This window comes from Nylanderia fulva, unplaced genomic scaffold, assembly GCF_048542155.1.
Source record: "Nylanderia fulva isolate GAGA-0341 unplaced genomic scaffold, ASM4854215v1 Scaffold35, whole genome shotgun sequence".
NCBI classification, from domain to species: domain Eukaryota; kingdom Metazoa; phylum Arthropoda; class Insecta; order Hymenoptera; family Formicidae; genus Nylanderia; species Nylanderia fulva.
Genome location: NW_028190422.1, coordinates 691,484 through 707,668, shown reverse-complemented (window position 1 = coordinate 707,668; position 16,185 = coordinate 691,484). Strand labels below are relative to the sequence as shown.

The following is a 16,185-nucleotide window of genomic DNA, read 5'->3' as shown; positions in this document are numbered from 1 at the left end:
TGATTGCAGAGATATAGAAAATTAAGCCGCGTTTGCATGAAACCGCGCTTTCGAACCTAAAGTTCCTGTCTGCTTTTCAATGATCGACGATCGATCTTGTATGTTCGTAGTTCATGCTTGACGGAATATTTTGTATCCATGCGATTCTTAACCTAATATAACCTAATTCTGACCTATTGTCTCTAAATAATTACAATTGGACTAAATTCGTTCACATTAAATATTTACAAAAAAAAAAAAAAAAAAATTCTGACCTGTCAAATTCTCGTAGCTGCTGGAGTAAAAAACAGAATATGTCATTGATCCTCGTAACTATTCGGTAAAATATCGCGACATGTCCATCAAACTCTTTCGACGTTTGGTCAATGATCTTTTAATTCCGAGGAGTCAACACGTTCGTCATGGTCATCGGATGCGTGGAAAACCACCAACGGTCGCACGTAGTTTGCAACAACGTCTCGAAGAGATCCGACTCCAGCGAGAGGATTCAGCGTTGAGTTTCAAGGTGGACATCGGTTTCCCGGTGTCCAAAGTTGACAGACGAACGATAACGAACGCCTGGATGAAAGATATTATCGCGATTAGGAGAAATCCGGACCTGGAAAGAGCCTCGCGCACCAGGAAGCTATCGATAGACATGCAAAAAATGCGAGAAGACTGGTTGCAAACTGACGGCTCTTTCCACATTCGTAGAATAGCAGAACACTATGATGTCTACAAACACCTGTATGGAGATGCCTACTTTATGCCGACTGTTCCGTTAGATATAAGCTACGAGCTGGAAAATGATAAATTGGTCAAAGTTTATACTGGTAATGTGATCAAGCCGAATGAGGCGTCCAATGCACCTAACATAGAATATGATGCAGAGGATGGATCGCTATGGACTCTGATAATGACAACACCGGATGGGAATCTGACTAGTCCAGACAATGAATATTGTCATTGGTTTATTGGCAACATTCCTGGTAATCGTGTGAAAGAAGGAGAAGAACTGGTGGATTATTTGAGACCAATAGCACCATATGGAATTGGATACTGCAGATATATCTTTGTATTGTACAAACAGGATTGTCGCATAGATTTCTCAGAATATAAGAGGAAAAAGCCTTGTTTGAATCTGAAGGAACGTAACTGGAAAACTCTGGACTTTTATAGAAAACATCAAGATCAAATGACACCTGCTGGTTTAGCATTTTTCCAATCAGATTGGGAACTCTCCCTCAAGGAATTCTATTATAACACATTAAAAACAAGAATGCCAATATTTCAATATGATTTTCCTAAACCATACATAAGAAAACAGGTGTACTTTCCCTTAAAACAACCTTTCAATCTTTATTTGGATAAATACCGCGATCCCAAGCAGATAAAGAAAGAGTTCTTATTGAGAAAGTTAAAGAAAGTTCATCCTTTTAAAGGACCAGAACCATCACTGAAATTCCCATTGGCTCATAATCCGTATAAATACAGGCCTTCCTGGTTGAAATTTGAGATAACAAAGAAGTTGAGAGGACAGGGTCGTGTTAACGATCTTATCGAATACTAGATTGATATAAAATGGTAAATGCATTACTTACAGTAAACAAAAATTATTTTGCGTTTTATTATGATAGATTTGACACGATAAATTATTCCAGTTTCAGATGTGCCTCTATAATTTGTCTGCTATGGAGTTTGATGTCTGTTCGTGTCGGAATAGTGACGTCAACCACCTCATGGTCAACCAATAGTCCTGTAAAATTATGTGATTTATATGGATATTGAACAATGACAGCTTATTGGTATGTTAGATAAAAATGTGTAAAATATATAATAATAATATTTACCAATCGGTTCTTCTTCACCAGTTCCGAATATCAAATTGGAAGTATATTTCGATACACAAGTTTGATAGAGATCCCGCGCTCTATTTTCCTTTTCCTGCTCGAGATCAAAGTTGCTCATACCGAAGAGAATGCCTATTTTCCGACTAACTTTTGATAACAGTACCAAAACTGCAAAATCAGAATGAATAAATTGCTCTTAATTGGTAACTTGATGTTTTAACAAATAGAAGTTGTACAGAGAGAGAAAGAGTTTGTGTTCAATTTTTTAAATAATTATTACATATTTTTTTTACCATCAGTGTCTATTCCTTCAAGTTCAAGTAGCATATCTTCCGAATCTTCTTTATCGTTGATGATTATACTTTCTTTCAGCATATTCTTATTCACGTCTTTGTGTATCTTCTTCGCAATTTTGATGCTATGTTTGATACGGAGCAGCATCATGTTCATATTTTGTAAAGCTGCTCTGATATTTGTTAATAATTCGCCGCGAATTTTTTTCTGTTCTTTAAGATCTTTCTCGCGTTTCTTCTCAATTTCGATTTGTTCCAGCATATCGTGTATACCGTTTATTTTATACCTGAGATTTTTTAATCCATCAAAAAATATTAAATATAAAAAAGTTAAAATATGTTTAAAAAGATATATTGATATAATTTTAGATAAATTTATTTTCTATTATAGTCTTGCTCAATACTTTATCATTGTATAACAATTAATTACTGTTCTGCTGCAGGTTTTGTAAAATGCTTGAGATTCTCGAGAATTTGTAAAGCTTGATTCTTTTTGTTTAACAAAAGATCGCGATTCTTTAAATTGGCATCTAATCGCGCCAGCAAAGCTCTCTTCGGCTCGTATTGGGTTTCAAGCCTAATTACAGGAAGAAAATCAATTTTTGTATAACATTTATACAGGAAATATATAAACAGTGTGTTTGCAAAATATTTATAATACCTTGATAATAAGTCATAATAAGAGCGCACGAGTAAAGTTTCTTGTACTTTAACGCAAATACTTTCTAGATGCGTTAATTGATTTTCTAATATTTTATCGGCAGATGCGTTGGTATCTTTTTTTGCAAAAATATGGTCACTCTGTAAATTATCACAAGAAAACACTCTATTAAGTCTATTTTCGTTACATGTCATTATTGAAAAAAGTATATATTTTAACTCAATAATTATAGGATTGTACAAGATGCATTGTATTAAAATTTATAAAGAATTTATATATTTTCTATAAATTTATAGAGATTTATATAATTCTTAATTTATAGATAATTTATAATTCTTTATAAATATAATTTAATTTATAAATTCATAATTAATTTAGAGATTTTTTGTAATCAAAATTTTATATATATCCAGAAACGTTGTCTCTCTTTTTATAAATTTTACAAAAGAAGATAAACAACAGGATCTTGGTGGATCAATTTTATTTATAATTACTCACCTCAATGCGAACCAAGGACTGTGCGTAAGCCCACAAATCTTCCACTTGACAGCGTACGGTGCTCAACATTTGCTCTCTGATTTTCATATTATGCAAAACGATACGAGTCATTCGTTTATATTTCTGTTTAACGTCGTCCAGATTCTCGGCCGCCAGCTGACCCATCACCGTCACCCTCAACATCGCTTTACATTGGGAAGATTGATCTTCTTTTAAATTATTTAACAGAGTAACGAAGAATATCGCGTCCTATATAAAGATTCAGAGGAGATAAGAGTATATTTAATGACCTAGCACAGAGAAGTTACCTTCCTCAAGATATTTAACATCGAGAAGTACGTGGAGTATATCGCTTTCGCCGCGTCATATTTCGTGATGGATTGCTGTAATCTCGCTATCAAGTTTTGTTGTTCGCAGTGCGGTAATTCCTCACTTTGTTCCTCGAGCTCGGTTAAAAGAACACAACGTTTCGACTGATCCGCGAGAGCAAACGAACAAATCTTTAGTCTATAGCTCAAGGTTTACGTGAAACGTTGTGAACAAAATACTATTTCATTGAGTACATAGATATATTTACCTATAGCTACTATTAGATGTACCATATAAATAATAGATACATTATATTGTGTAAAAATCAAGTTGTACCTGTAGTTCAATACCTCGTTGCAATTTTTTCTTTCTCTCGTAGTAAAGTTTGTCTAACAAACGACGTTTCACTTCGCAATCTTCATACACCGCCGAGCAAATTTGCTGCGAGACGAGATATTCGTGTATTATAATTTTTTCAGAGATATCTTTAGTAGATTTTAAAAAACATTAGGATTACTTCGAACATTCAAAGACAATGTTGATCTATTCTTACAGATGGTTTCAGACGATTAAACGCCAAATAAAATAGTCGGTTGTGGTCGGCCAGCGATCCCAGTACACGTTGTTTATCTTCATCCCTCAAGTCGGTGATGATTTCACGATCTCTTTTAACGTCTACATCCAAAGACGCGATCTTCCTTGACACTATTGATTTCAATTTTGTAGCTTGCGACAGCTGCAGCTTCTTATCGCGCGCTAGATATATTACGAAATTAAATATATTCAGATGTAATTAGAAAATTAAATCAATTATAACGATCTTTTTATATAATTATATATAGTCTTTATACATAATTTTGAAGAATAAAATGCGCTATTAAGAAGTGATACTAAAATAAAGCCTCTGCTAATTCACTTATCATTATCTGGAGCAGTTAGAAATAGAAGATATATTTTTATTTCGATTCGTATTAAAAAATTGATAATCTTTAAATAAACAAATCTTCACAAGACAAATCTTGTTTTAATAACATGTCTTAGTAACAATAAAGATATTTTTATGCCAGTTGGGTCGTGAAAATTTGTTTATTTATTTATTATTCACTGGCGAGACAAAGAATTATTGATTATATGATAATCTTTAATTATTGCTAACCATGTAACTTTAGAATTCCACGATATCGACTTATTTTGTCCCTGATAAGCCATGTTTCTAACTGTATTTCTTTGGGAGCTTTCGTTCGACCCATTTTTCCGATGCTCCTTGATCTTTGATGGACTGTAGCATCGAATATTAAATGTCACATCATTTGCACGCGAGATAACTGTCATTATTCGATTGAATTAATTGCATATTATAGTTATTATGGCAACGAGAGCGGTAACTATGTCGCTAACTCTTTAGTACTTGTTTAATATCTATTCGGTTAGAAAGATATATATATATATATATATATATATATATATATATATATATGTATGTATATAAGATAATACACAGTATTGCACTTCGATATTAAACAAATAGAAATAACTGTGAGAAAATATTTATTATTAAAAAGGGATTTATTTTTATTAAAATCGTTGTATATCTGGAAGATAATTATAAATAAAATACTGGTCGTTTTGTGGCCTACGTTTAACGCAAGATGCTTCCTTTCAGTGATCTATTCGTGATTATTTGTCGGTTCGTATGACTGCAACTATATTTATCATCTGATAAGATGATCATTAACTTTATATAGCATGTCTATCGTTCGAAACAAAGCAACTGTTTTTTCACGTTTCTCTTAGCCATACGCATCTGCTACCCGTAATAAATATCAAATGTGCTTTCTTGTTAAAAGATAAAAAGAGCACGATAGAGCCCTTAAAATTCACAAGAGTACTCCAACGAATTTTTTCACATTCACACCTCTTTGTAAGATCGACAGGGAGGTGGTGGTGCGCTCCAAATACCATTTTCTCGACATGATGGTTTCTTCACTGGTTCCAAGGGAGTCACATAGCCAGGCGAACACGTTACCTATCCATATAAAATTCCAGAATTATACTCAATTTATTTTTAAAAGTCTAATTAACTACTTTTTTATTTTGATCTATATAATTACATACTAAATGTGGATTTTACCTGTATGTTGTCTCCTGGTTTGTACCAAAACTTGAGAGGCGCGATTCGACCGTGAGGAGGATCACCTGGATAAGGACACCTTACTTTACCTAAAATATTGCACACAAAATTGATGAGGATGAGTATTTATTGTTTAAAAAATTTAAAAATAATTTTCAAGAGAAAGCATATTGCATATAAAAAATAATATTACATTAATTTCTATAAAATCATTTTTTATAGATTTATAGAACAATATTGACACAATTTTTTCTAAATTATATTATACATTTTTTTAAATTAAAGCTGACTTAATAGATTACCAATAGAACTTGAAGTGTTAAAAAAAAAAGAATATTGTAAACTTAGTTACAAGGACACTTACATACGGGTGGACGGTGAGACCAGGTGCCGTTTTCTGTGCATATGATGGATCCTTCCCCTATCAGTTGATGACCCGGTAGACAAGCGAATCTCACTAAAGCACCGACTTTGTATATTTGAGCGCGATATCGTTTCTTGTTAGAGATTCGCGTTTGCTCAATGATGCGTCCACTTCGTGGCGTTTCCGGTACTGGACAAGTAATTTCTGCAAACGTCACCTTTTATTAATTACATTATCTCTGGCAAGATTTATTGAGATGGATTAGATAATGTGATATAATAAAACTCATTGAAATTTAAAATCCTTTTTCAAGATTACATTTTTATGATTAAAATTTGATTATGATTAATCTAATATTTAAAATTCAGATGCTTAAAATCTTCCAGTCATCTTTCAAAGAGACATTTAAATAATATTTGTAAATAAAATTCACATTTAAAAGTATAATATAAAGAAATGATTTTTTTTCTTAATAAAATTGATCATCTCTAAAAATTATTTTACCAAGACAAGTTGGCATAGATCCATTCCATCTGCCATTTCCTTCGCATCTTATACTCTGCGATCCAGAGAGCTTATGTCCCCACATACAAGTGAAAACAACTTCTCCACCATAAGTGTTATTGTGCTCAATCAAACTCAATAATGGGTTATCTGTGATATCTATCGCTGGACATTCGATTTCTTCACAATGTGGCACATTCGCCGACCATTTACCTGTAAAGAGAACATTTTTTCTAATATAATTTTATATCTAATTATAATATTTAAATTTAATATTTATCGAAAAAGCGCGTTTATTTTATACCGTTGTATTGACATGTAATGCCGGAAGCACCCTCTAATCTAAAACCCATTGGACATTCAAAAATTGCACTATCTCCTATTCGGCTACCTTCGATACGACTAATTAACGGTGGTTCAGGAACGGCCAATACCGAACATTGAACATCTGCAAAAAAAATTAAAATTATAAGACACTTGAAGAACTTTATTGTCTCCTACTGAAGATGGTTAATATTAATGCAACACATTCTATAATAAGAAGCATTTATGTAGACGTTATGGTTTTTTTTATATATTCTCTTTAGAATTTTGTGACCGTACCTATGACACGAACTCGTATAGAATTGGATAATCCTTTGGGCGTAGAACACGTATATACTCCGGAATCCTGATGCTTGGCATAATATATTGCGAGGCGCTATTTCCAGTCTCTTTCCCGTGCAGCGATTGCCCATCCTAGAAGTATGTGAATAAAATATAAATTTTATATTTAATATATATTACAATTATATTTTCTTATCTTTCAATAGCAAAATTTAAAAAATATATAATTTAGAGATTTAGACATAAAAATAAGTAATCAATAATATAAAAATGTGACAATATATATATTTGTTTTTTTAAATTTATAACAATTTTTAGCTCTTACGATTTACCTGTCAGATACCGGCGAACAGTCGGGGTCCATGTCCATTCAGGATTGCCTAATTTTCTCGCAAAGAGACATTCCAGATGCAGAATACTTCCTGGGAAGACGGCGAGGGCACCAGTTGGCTCTACGGCGGCCGAACCGGCTGGTAGACCGAATACGATGGTCGGTGGTACATTTTCTGTTAATTGCAAGGAATTAAAATAAGAAAGAAGATTCGTTAAAAGTCTTCTCTAATGATACCATGCAGATCATAATATTCTTTCTATGATTAAAAAGCAATTAACAATATTATAATATCTCTGAATAATTAAAAGGTCTTTATTAGATGAATCTTTGTGTTCTAGATGGATTTCAAATAAGTTCGCGATATTATTTTATTTAATTACGTACCACTGTAATTAGAAATGGCCGTGGTAGGTATGCAATAAGGTATCTTCCCGTTCCATGTACCATTGAGGCAGTGTAACAGAGGATCGCCGATGAGCTTATATTTACCTACTTCTCGACATCTCACCGTGATTCGTTCGTTGTAAGGTACGGTAATCTTGTCTACCTATAACATTTATTTTTTATTGTGATATTTTTTATTCGAAAATTTACTGTAGCTCTCACAAAATTATATTAAAATTCTTTTCGTCTTTGAAATATTTATAATAAAAAGGTCTATTTGCTTTTATTATAAGTACTCTTTTCAGCAAGTATAAATAGTTTGATAAATAATAAAAAAAATTATATCTTCAGATAATTGTTTGCCTTTTTAATTTTGCATTATATATTTCTAAATTTCCTTGCTATTATCAAACTTAAAAAAATAACAATTTCGCAATCAATAAATAAGAATATAAGTGAAAACACAAGAATATACTTACAGATATGGTAATCTCTTTATAGGTAACGATAAGGAGAGGGTGAAGGCCTTCTAATTTGCATCCCCGCTGCAAGCTCTCGGCAGTACCTGCAACTACACACAATAAATAATCGGAGAATTTGAAACTATGCCTTTTAGTGCGCGCACGCTCGCGCACACCCTCGCAACAGCATCCGAAGATCGATCATGTTTTACAGCGGCTTGCGCGATGAACACCGAATTAAAAATCGATTCGATTTAAGATCTCGTGGTATCCACCACGAAACAACTGGTTTTGTTATCATGGTCCACGCGCGGTTGACCATGAAGCAAGGGATAGCACGTGCTACTCCTTCAATATTGCCTTAACTAAACGAATAGAAAATCATATATATTTTCATACATATAAATTAATATGGAGCTAATTATAAATTAAAATTAATCACACGATGCTAAACACATCCGAAGATATTCTATACGCATTTTTTAATTACTTTAATTAAGCGCTTTAATTAATTTAGCTTGACTCTTTAATATCTCTGTAATTTTTTCGGAGAAAAATGATTTGACAGGATTTAAATTAGAATATTACGTGCAAGACACTTGATATTTACCCATACATTTGATATTCAGCGTGAGCAGAAGCAATGTCGTAATCGTTATCACCGCGACACGTGCACGCGTCTTTCCTGAATAATCGTGGCTCGGCATGTTGCTCGTGTCCTGGTAGATCACGCAGGACCATGATTAATGATGACGAGGGATGCTAATGTAGGGTCGTGGTAGCGAGACGGACACGTAATCGCATTTCCGCGATGTATCCCGGCATCCATCTCGCGATTTCGCTCATTATCCCTCGCGAAACGGCACTGATATTTTTGTTGCACTCTGTAACGCAATTATAAATTTGTAATTTGCAATCTGAAAGAGAGAGAGAGTGAGCAACGACACACTAGCAACAACGTCGATACTAAACATCCATAATCGGCGGGGGTGGCCGAGACTCGCTATTCCGAGGGATGCGCATGCGATTCACCCCTGTACCTTCTCTCTGTTTCTCTTCCTCTCTCTGTCGCTGCCGTTTTTACATCCGAACTCAATTTGATCCATGCGCCACATCTGTAATTCTGTGAATATACCGGGTGATAATGCATTATTTACTGGATCTATAATATTTATAATGAATAAAAACATTTTAGTTAGAGCAATCTTCTTATATCTCATGAAAAATACTTGCATTTAATAGTACTATTTATCATACATGTATAATATATTGAATATTCAATATATTAGATGTGTCATCTAAATGATATAAATATATAATTAAGCATTTAATAGTCTATAATAATCTTTAGTTATATAAATTAAATTTTAATAGATCTCCAAATCATAAAATTAAATGATTCAAAATATATCTAGAGATTCACTATATATTAATAAATTTTAATGAAAGAATTCTTTGAATGTTGATTATAAATGTAAAAAACCTAGGAGAAATGAGGCACCCTATATAGAAGTGTTATTACGAAAGATCGAAATCATTTTGTTCCCGTTTTAAGTATCTGTATGACCTATCTTTCTATTTCTTTTTAGAAATCTCATACAACGATACGAAGAATGTATAAGAATAGAAAATTGAGAGATATTCATGTATTATACGAGTATATTTTAAACATGAAAAATGAGAGTACAGTGCAAAAATGCAAGTGCTATTTCAAATGCGATTAAAATTTATAAGATTTAAAAATATTACATATTCAAAAAAAGTTTCAAATCTCTCGTGTAAATCTCCATTAATACTTTAATTATATTTAGCATTATATATGTAATTATAATTTATTATTCAAATCCTTGGAAGTTAATTCAAAAACCTCTGCCACTTGCTGCCTTCAAATTGAAGTTGGTGACCAATGTGTGGTTGGTACTACATAAAAATTACAAAATAGAGAACTCTTCAGATGTGTTCTATAAATTAATAATTATATTTTAAGATGATATCGCAATCATGGATGATATAAAGACAAACGTACAAGATATCTCTCAATTAGAACGACAATTTCAAGAAAAGTTATACGAGCTGCAAAATAATACGGTGAATACGACTGTTATATTGATTAACACTTGAAGCATATACCTTTAGCCTTTTTATACGAACCTATATATGTATATGTATATATAATATACATATATACATATATATATATATATATATATATATATATATATATATATATATAATCTGTAGATTTCGCTCTCTTTAAATAGAAACGTAAAAGATAACGATGATATGTATGAAAAAGTTATTACAACATATCTCGATACATTCAAAGGAATTAAACATTTCAAATAATCATACATTCTAAAAAGCACATTTGAATAATTTTTTTATAATTTGTTACAAAAAGAATGGATTGTTTGTTTTAAAAATTTTTGTTTGAAATTTTAAAATAATTTAAATATATGCACGACTTCTATCTCTTTTGATATTTTTTTTGAAATGGAAATAGAATGAAATGCATAAACAGTTGTACAAAAAGTATTATATATCTCATTATAAAGTAAGCTCTTTTTGCAATAGCTTTAATTACTGCGACAATTTACGTCAGACTGTCTTATATAAATTATCTCGCATTATGCATATGCGTTTCGGGACTACAGGATACCCTGCAGGCGACACAGAAGGAACTTCGGGAAACTCGTCACGCTTTATACAGTAGGGAGTTAGAACTCGAGAAAGAGCGCAGGGCTTCTCACGAGTTAAGAATGCAACTGAAAACGGCTATGAATGCAATAAACGAATTGCAACAACAGCAAATGAAAAATCAGGTCGAGAGCGTCCAATTACAAGTTAAATATGACGCAATGGCGAAACAATACAACTCTTTGATGAATCAAGCTACAGCCGCGAAGGTGTGCGAGACCGAATGCAAAATTAAAATTCAAAACTTAGAGGAGAATTTGCGTCAGAAAGAGATGAGTAACAAGATATTGGTACAAACATTAAATGAACTGGAACAAGATAGTTTGCGCACTATTACCGCTATCGATCAGTAAGTTTGACCTCGTCAAGAATAAATATGTCTCGATCCATTATATATTGCAAATTATTCTCATGATGAGCGTTGCGTTCATCTAAAAAAAATCTTATTAGTATCAAATATATAAAACCAAATATATAAATATATCTAAAATAACAAATATATAAAAACTATCACATCTTACATAATATTGTTATATAATCTTACTTTCAATATACATACACGTACATTTTAATACACGTAAATACATGTGATTTTATTTTCAGTCTTGATTTACCTTGATTTTAATGACAGATTTTTCAATTGGATTTCTAATTTTTTTGCAACAAGGCAATATCAATAATAAAGCAATAATTAATTTTATACCGCTTTAACAATAATTATTAATACATACATGAAATTCATGATTGATTTCAGTAAAATCACAAAACTTTCACAAGAGCAACAACACCTGCAAAAATCCTGTGAAGCGGTTGTCGACCTTAATCAACGTTTACAAATTGTGGGTTTGTGCACACACGCGATACATCAAAAGAATGAAGCAAAAATTAAAAATTTGGAATCTATGCTAGCTTCGATGTCGTCCAAAACGTAGAATTCAAACTTGGAAAATACGATGTTCATCTGAAAAATAAATATTTACCACCATTTACATGAATGACAGGATAGGATTTTCTACTAATAAATACACTGAAACATGTATATATACATGATTAATAAAAAATGTATTATAATAATCGTTTTGTATATTTAAGTATAAGTTGAACAAGTTCTGATGGTAAAAATGCAACTTAAGTCTTGCAAGTAAAAATGTAAACTTGCATATTATGACAACCAGCGATTAAAAGATTTTTTTTTTACTGCAGATTCTCGTAAACACGTGAATCTCTCTATAAAATAATAATTCCATCGAAAAACAAACTTTGTTTTTCTTTTCTTAGACCTAATAAAAAATTCTATGACTATCTGTGATATAACAAAATTGTCTATAGAATTCTTGTTCAATTCGTCACAAGGCATTTTAATTACATCATAATTAATGCTCTAGTAGACTTTGTTTTCCCGTTAATTTTGTGAAAAAGCTATATCTGCTTAATAACAGTATAAAAACGGTTGTGATACCTATATACTGCTTAATCTTATTTATTTATTTATTTTTAGTCATTCTATGTGATGTTGCACAGTGTGTGATGTATGTTTCTATGTATATTCTTACAGACATATAGTCCTCGAAAAAACACACACGACGTAAATCATCTTGAAACAGTACAAAATTTTGCGTGCATGAAAAAATGTATACTTTATATCCCATTGCCATAAAATTAATATATACTTTTATACTCAACATTAAGTTTTTCCAATAAAAAAATTGTGCCGACTGTCACAAAGAAATCCGCGCTACAGTCCTAGTCCATCTTTCGACCATATCCATAGAATATGTATAAAAACATCAGAGGAGAAATGTATTTAATATATCACATATAGCAATTTTTACCTGATTTAATAATTACATCATAATTTTTGAAATAGCTTGATAAGATTATTTAATTCTAATTAATATACCTATCACAAAACTATCATCTGTACATAAATTCGTTTAAATATAATGAATAATGATTAACAAATTAGAGAGCGCAAATTGTAATATTGGTTTTATTAAAATGTATTGTTTTTTTTATGTACAACAAAATAGAAAATTCTAATATGTATATTTTCTCCTCTGAGGGTTTTTCGGCAAAAAATACATGCAAATAGTTTCTGAGTTTTTAATACAATTGTGAATCTTTCATTGTCAAGGAGTAAACCCACTAAGTCCAATACTTGGGACATGAAAAGTTTCACAAAACATTGGTTTTGTTCGACGAAATGAACATAAGTAAATAATGATAGTAAATAGATGTGTCTTCTCGCTGAACAATTGAAAATATTTGAAGGGTCAGAGTATAGTACAACGTGCGAGCCAACTGGGTGGCTTCCTCTGTGGTTCTGAAGCTTTCAATTGATGACCACCGCCTTTCGGTGGATTCGATGCTTCCTGCAGAAAATAAAAGAACATGACTCTGAGATTCATAACATAACATTGTTGTTTTATAATATATAATTAACATTGTACATTTAATGCAAAATTATTCATAATAATCTCACAACATATTTTTAATATTATTTGCTCATAAAGCAGATAAAATGTTGCTTCTTATTAATAAACATAAAGTTTTAATTATTAAAATGTAGATGTATATAAATATTAAGAAAATAAAAGCACATGCAATGGATATTATTACAAATAAATAATATTATTAGAAGCATTAATTGTGAAATATGTTAATATGAGTAGTGTAATATAAAATTAAATGTAAAACAAGATTAGAGTGTTTATAACATAATAATAACATAAAAAATGCATTTTTTATTCTTCACACATACACACACATGCACACACAAAAGCATGGATTGAAATTAATATCAAAGGTGCAAAGTCCATTTGTTTAATATATATGAAAAGTATTTTCTTAAATAATATACATATGTTAATTAACATAAAGTCAATATCCTTCTAGCAGGCATATCAAACAGAAATGTATGCATATGTAATATTGTTAAAATAAATTAAAAGATAAGAACCACAATAGATTAAAAATAAAATATGCAATGATTTGAACATGATCACAATGCTTTATATATATATATATATATATAATTCTATATATATATATATATATAGAATTTAGAGACTAAAAACAGTGTACGAAAAGTTACCTTCTGCCAAGATAGACCAGCACCAAACACAGAGACAGGAAACAGAAACAGTGGTTATTTTGTAATATAAGAAATATGTTTGTGTTTATTTAAAATTAATGCTCAATTTAGTATTGTAAGAATATATAATTAAGCATTTCTAACTTATATATTACTCTATTTATTGAGCATTTATATAGCAAGTTTTTAAAATGTAAAAGATTTTATATACACATTGTGAAATATGAATATCAATGATCAGTGAATAATTTATATTTGAATATAATAAGCATAATATTCTTAATTTTAATAAAGTGTATATATGGTATAAATTGACGTGCTTTCTTACCAATTTCTTTTCCATTTTTGCTTTGATATCACGTGCCAAAGTATAAAAAGCCTCTTCAACATTGATACTAGATTTTGCCGAAGTTTCCATAAATTTAATGCCATATTCGACAGCTAATTGCTCGCCCCTTTCCTTAGTCACTTGCCTCTTGTCTGTAAGCTCACACTTATTACCTAATAACATTTTTTCCACATCTGCAGACGCGTTTTCCTCTATATTTCGAATCCAGTTTTTAATGTTCTCAAAACTTTTGTCATTTGTAACATCATACACCAACATAATTCCCATTGCTCCACGATAGTACGCTGTGGTTATGGTACGAAACCTCTCTTGTCCAGCTGTGTCCCTATAAGAGTACATACATAATTTATAATATAGTCGATCAAATTGAATCTTATATTACAAATGTAAATCACAAGTTAATTGGCAGAAATATATAAATTGAAGGAAAATATGATAAGGTAATATTTACCATATTTGTAGTTTAATTTTCTTGCCGTCCAATTCGATGGTACGAATCTTAAAGTCAATGCCTGTAACGTAACATAACAAAATCATCAAGAAGCACTCTTAAGAATGTGAAGAGATAGATACAAGCAATTAAGTAACACTGATATATAGTGCAGGATGAATCACGTTACTGTGAGGAACTCGACATAATGTCTCTTTGTCTAATGTACCCGTGTGACATTAGGCGGACGAGATACACGTTTCTCGAGACACACCCTGGGAAGCGCGACGACGAAGACGATTAAATGATAGAGATAGGAGGAGAGGGGGGGAGAAGAAGACACGACGTGTCTCACGCATACCGATGGTGGAGATGAAGGTCGTGTTGAAGGCGTCCTCGGAGAATCGAAACAGCACGCAAGTCTTGCCCACGCCGGAGTCGCCGATCAGCAACAACTTGAATAAATAATCATACGTCTTTGCCATTGTGCTTGATAGGTCGACGTGCGATGTCCGCCACTGGACTCCCCGATATTATCACTTCACGACACTTGGACACTTCGCGAACGATGCCTTCCTCGGGTACACGATGAGCCCACGACCAGCTGGCTCCAAGTCTGTCTCTTTCTCTCTCTCTCTCTTTCTCGCTCTGTTTCCTTCTCTCTCTCCACTCTTCACCAAAAGATATCTAACCGCTTCGTCGACGAGACATTTGACGAAGCGCGTTCTTCTTTCTTCGATGCTCGTTCGCTCTCTGTCTGCTCTAGGTTCTTGACTTTTTATACAATTCGAAAGATGACACAGGACGATGACGCGTGCCTCGAGTCGCGCGAGATTCAAGAGACGAGAGAGCTCGTCCGGTACATTCGTGCGCGCAAGATTGTGAATTAACGAAATGGATTAATCACGTAAAACATCTGTCATAAAAAGCGATGACAGCCATTTGATCACCGCGATTTTTCCCTCATGTTGTGGCCACCTTGACTTGTGTGTGCTGCCAGCGCATCTCAACAGACGTGTGCATGTGTGCTATGCACGCATGTGCAACACGTGTATCACGTTTTCTCAGACCGCGTTTACACAACTTCTGATGATATATTAGGCGTTAATCGCCGATAGAAGATACTAATATTTACTCCAATTATTTTATTCTTTTTTTTAATTATATGACTATTTATCTATATTGAGATATACTATTTGTCATTCTTCCTCTTTCTATCAACCTGCTCTCTAAAGATATTT

At 32.2% G+C, this 16,185-nt stretch overlaps 4 protein-coding genes and 1 pseudogene across 5 annotated transcripts; 2 read left to right on the top strand and 3 right to left on the bottom strand.

Moving 5' to 3' along the window:
* The first annotated feature begins 96 nt into the window (after nucleotides 1–96).
* Nucleotides 97–1,828, top strand: mRpL38 (mitochondrial ribosomal protein L38). Its single transcript, XM_029307684.2, has 2 exons — nucleotides 97–1,563; nucleotides 1,641–1,828. Exon 1 carries the CDS (start codon nucleotides 335–337, stop codon nucleotides 1,547–1,549), a length of 1,215 nt encoding a protein of 404 aa, XP_029163517.1. The 5' UTR covers nucleotides 97–334; the 3' UTR covers nucleotides 1,550–1,563; nucleotides 1,641–1,828.
* LOC114934957 (uncharacterized) lies at nucleotides 1,586–5,068 on the bottom strand. The gene is made up of 10 exons (XM_085485219.1): nucleotides 4,747–5,068; nucleotides 4,144–4,346; nucleotides 3,927–4,031; nucleotides 3,590–3,754; nucleotides 3,282–3,530; nucleotides 2,784–2,923; nucleotides 2,553–2,699; nucleotides 2,123–2,409; nucleotides 1,830–1,997; nucleotides 1,586–1,735 (listed from the first exon to the last, which is right to left on the bottom strand). The coding sequence occupies exons 1-10, from the start codon at nucleotides 4,838–4,840 to the stop codon at nucleotides 1,632–1,634; spliced, it is 1,662 nt and encodes a 553-aa protein (XP_085341345.1). The 5' UTR covers nucleotides 4,841–5,068; the 3' UTR covers nucleotides 1,586–1,631.
* Nucleotides 5,069–5,137: 69 nt separating this feature from the next.
* Nucleotides 5,138–12,050, bottom strand: hig (locomotion-related protein hikaru genki). Its single transcript, XM_029307681.2, is given in 11 exon segments — nucleotides 5,138–5,616; nucleotides 5,722–5,810; nucleotides 6,086–6,289; nucleotides 6,590–6,802; nucleotides 6,894–7,037; nucleotides 7,193–7,327; nucleotides 7,528–7,701; nucleotides 7,914–8,076; nucleotides 8,393–8,478; nucleotides 8,985–9,497; nucleotides 11,370–12,050. Coding segments are annotated over 10 exon segments (1,422 nt in total). The 5' UTR covers nucleotides 9,082–9,497; nucleotides 11,370–12,050; the 3' UTR covers nucleotides 5,138–5,499.
* On the top strand, nucleotides 10,329–12,145 carry LOC114934954 (uncharacterized; annotated as a pseudogene). Its single transcript, XR_014925276.1, has 3 exons — nucleotides 10,329–10,462; nucleotides 11,029–11,420; nucleotides 11,826–12,145. The product of XR_014925276.1 is annotated as an uncharacterized LOC114934954 (transcript).
* Rab8 (RAS oncogene family member Rab8) lies at nucleotides 12,115–15,974 on the bottom strand. The gene is made up of 4 exons (XM_029307687.2): nucleotides 15,306–15,974; nucleotides 14,966–15,026; nucleotides 14,494–14,839; nucleotides 12,115–13,443 (listed from the first exon to the last, which is right to left on the bottom strand). The coding sequence occupies exons 1-4, from the start codon at nucleotides 15,427–15,429 to the stop codon at nucleotides 13,345–13,347; spliced, it is 630 nt and encodes a 209-aa protein (XP_029163520.1). The 5' UTR covers nucleotides 15,430–15,974; the 3' UTR covers nucleotides 12,115–13,344.
* Between the last annotated feature and the right edge of the window lie 211 nt (nucleotides 15,975–16,185).

Excerpts from the sequence above, each read along its gene's own strand:
- LOC114934957 (XM_085485219.1), bottom strand. The coding sequence starts at position 4,840 with ATGGGTCGAACGAAAGCTCCCAAAGAAATACAGTTAGAAACATGGCTT. Across the intron at positions 3,755-3,926 it reads AACGAGGTATTGAACTACAG|TCGAAACGTTGTGTTCTTTT; the intron begins GTACAACTTGAT and ends CTCGCGGATCAG. Across the intron at positions 3,531-3,589 it reads TGTTAAATATCTTGAGGAAG|GACGCGATATTCTTCGTTAC; the intron begins GTAACTTCTCTG and ends ATCTTTATATAG.
- mRpL38 (XM_029307684.2), top strand. The coding sequence starts at position 335 with ATGTCCATCAAACTCTTTCGACGTTTGGTCAATGATCTTTTAATTCCG.
- Rab8 (XM_029307687.2), bottom strand. The coding sequence starts at position 15,429 with ATGGCAAAGACGTATGATTATTTATTCAAGTTGTTGCTGATCGGCGAC. Across the intron at positions 15,027-15,305 it reads GACCTTCATCTCCACCATCG|GCATTGACTTTAAGATTCGT; the intron begins GTATGCGTGAGA and ends GTTACGTTACAG. Across the intron at positions 14,840-14,965 it reads AAAATTAAACTACAAATATG|GGACACAGCTGGACAAGAGA; the intron begins GTAAATATTACC and ends GTACTCTTATAG.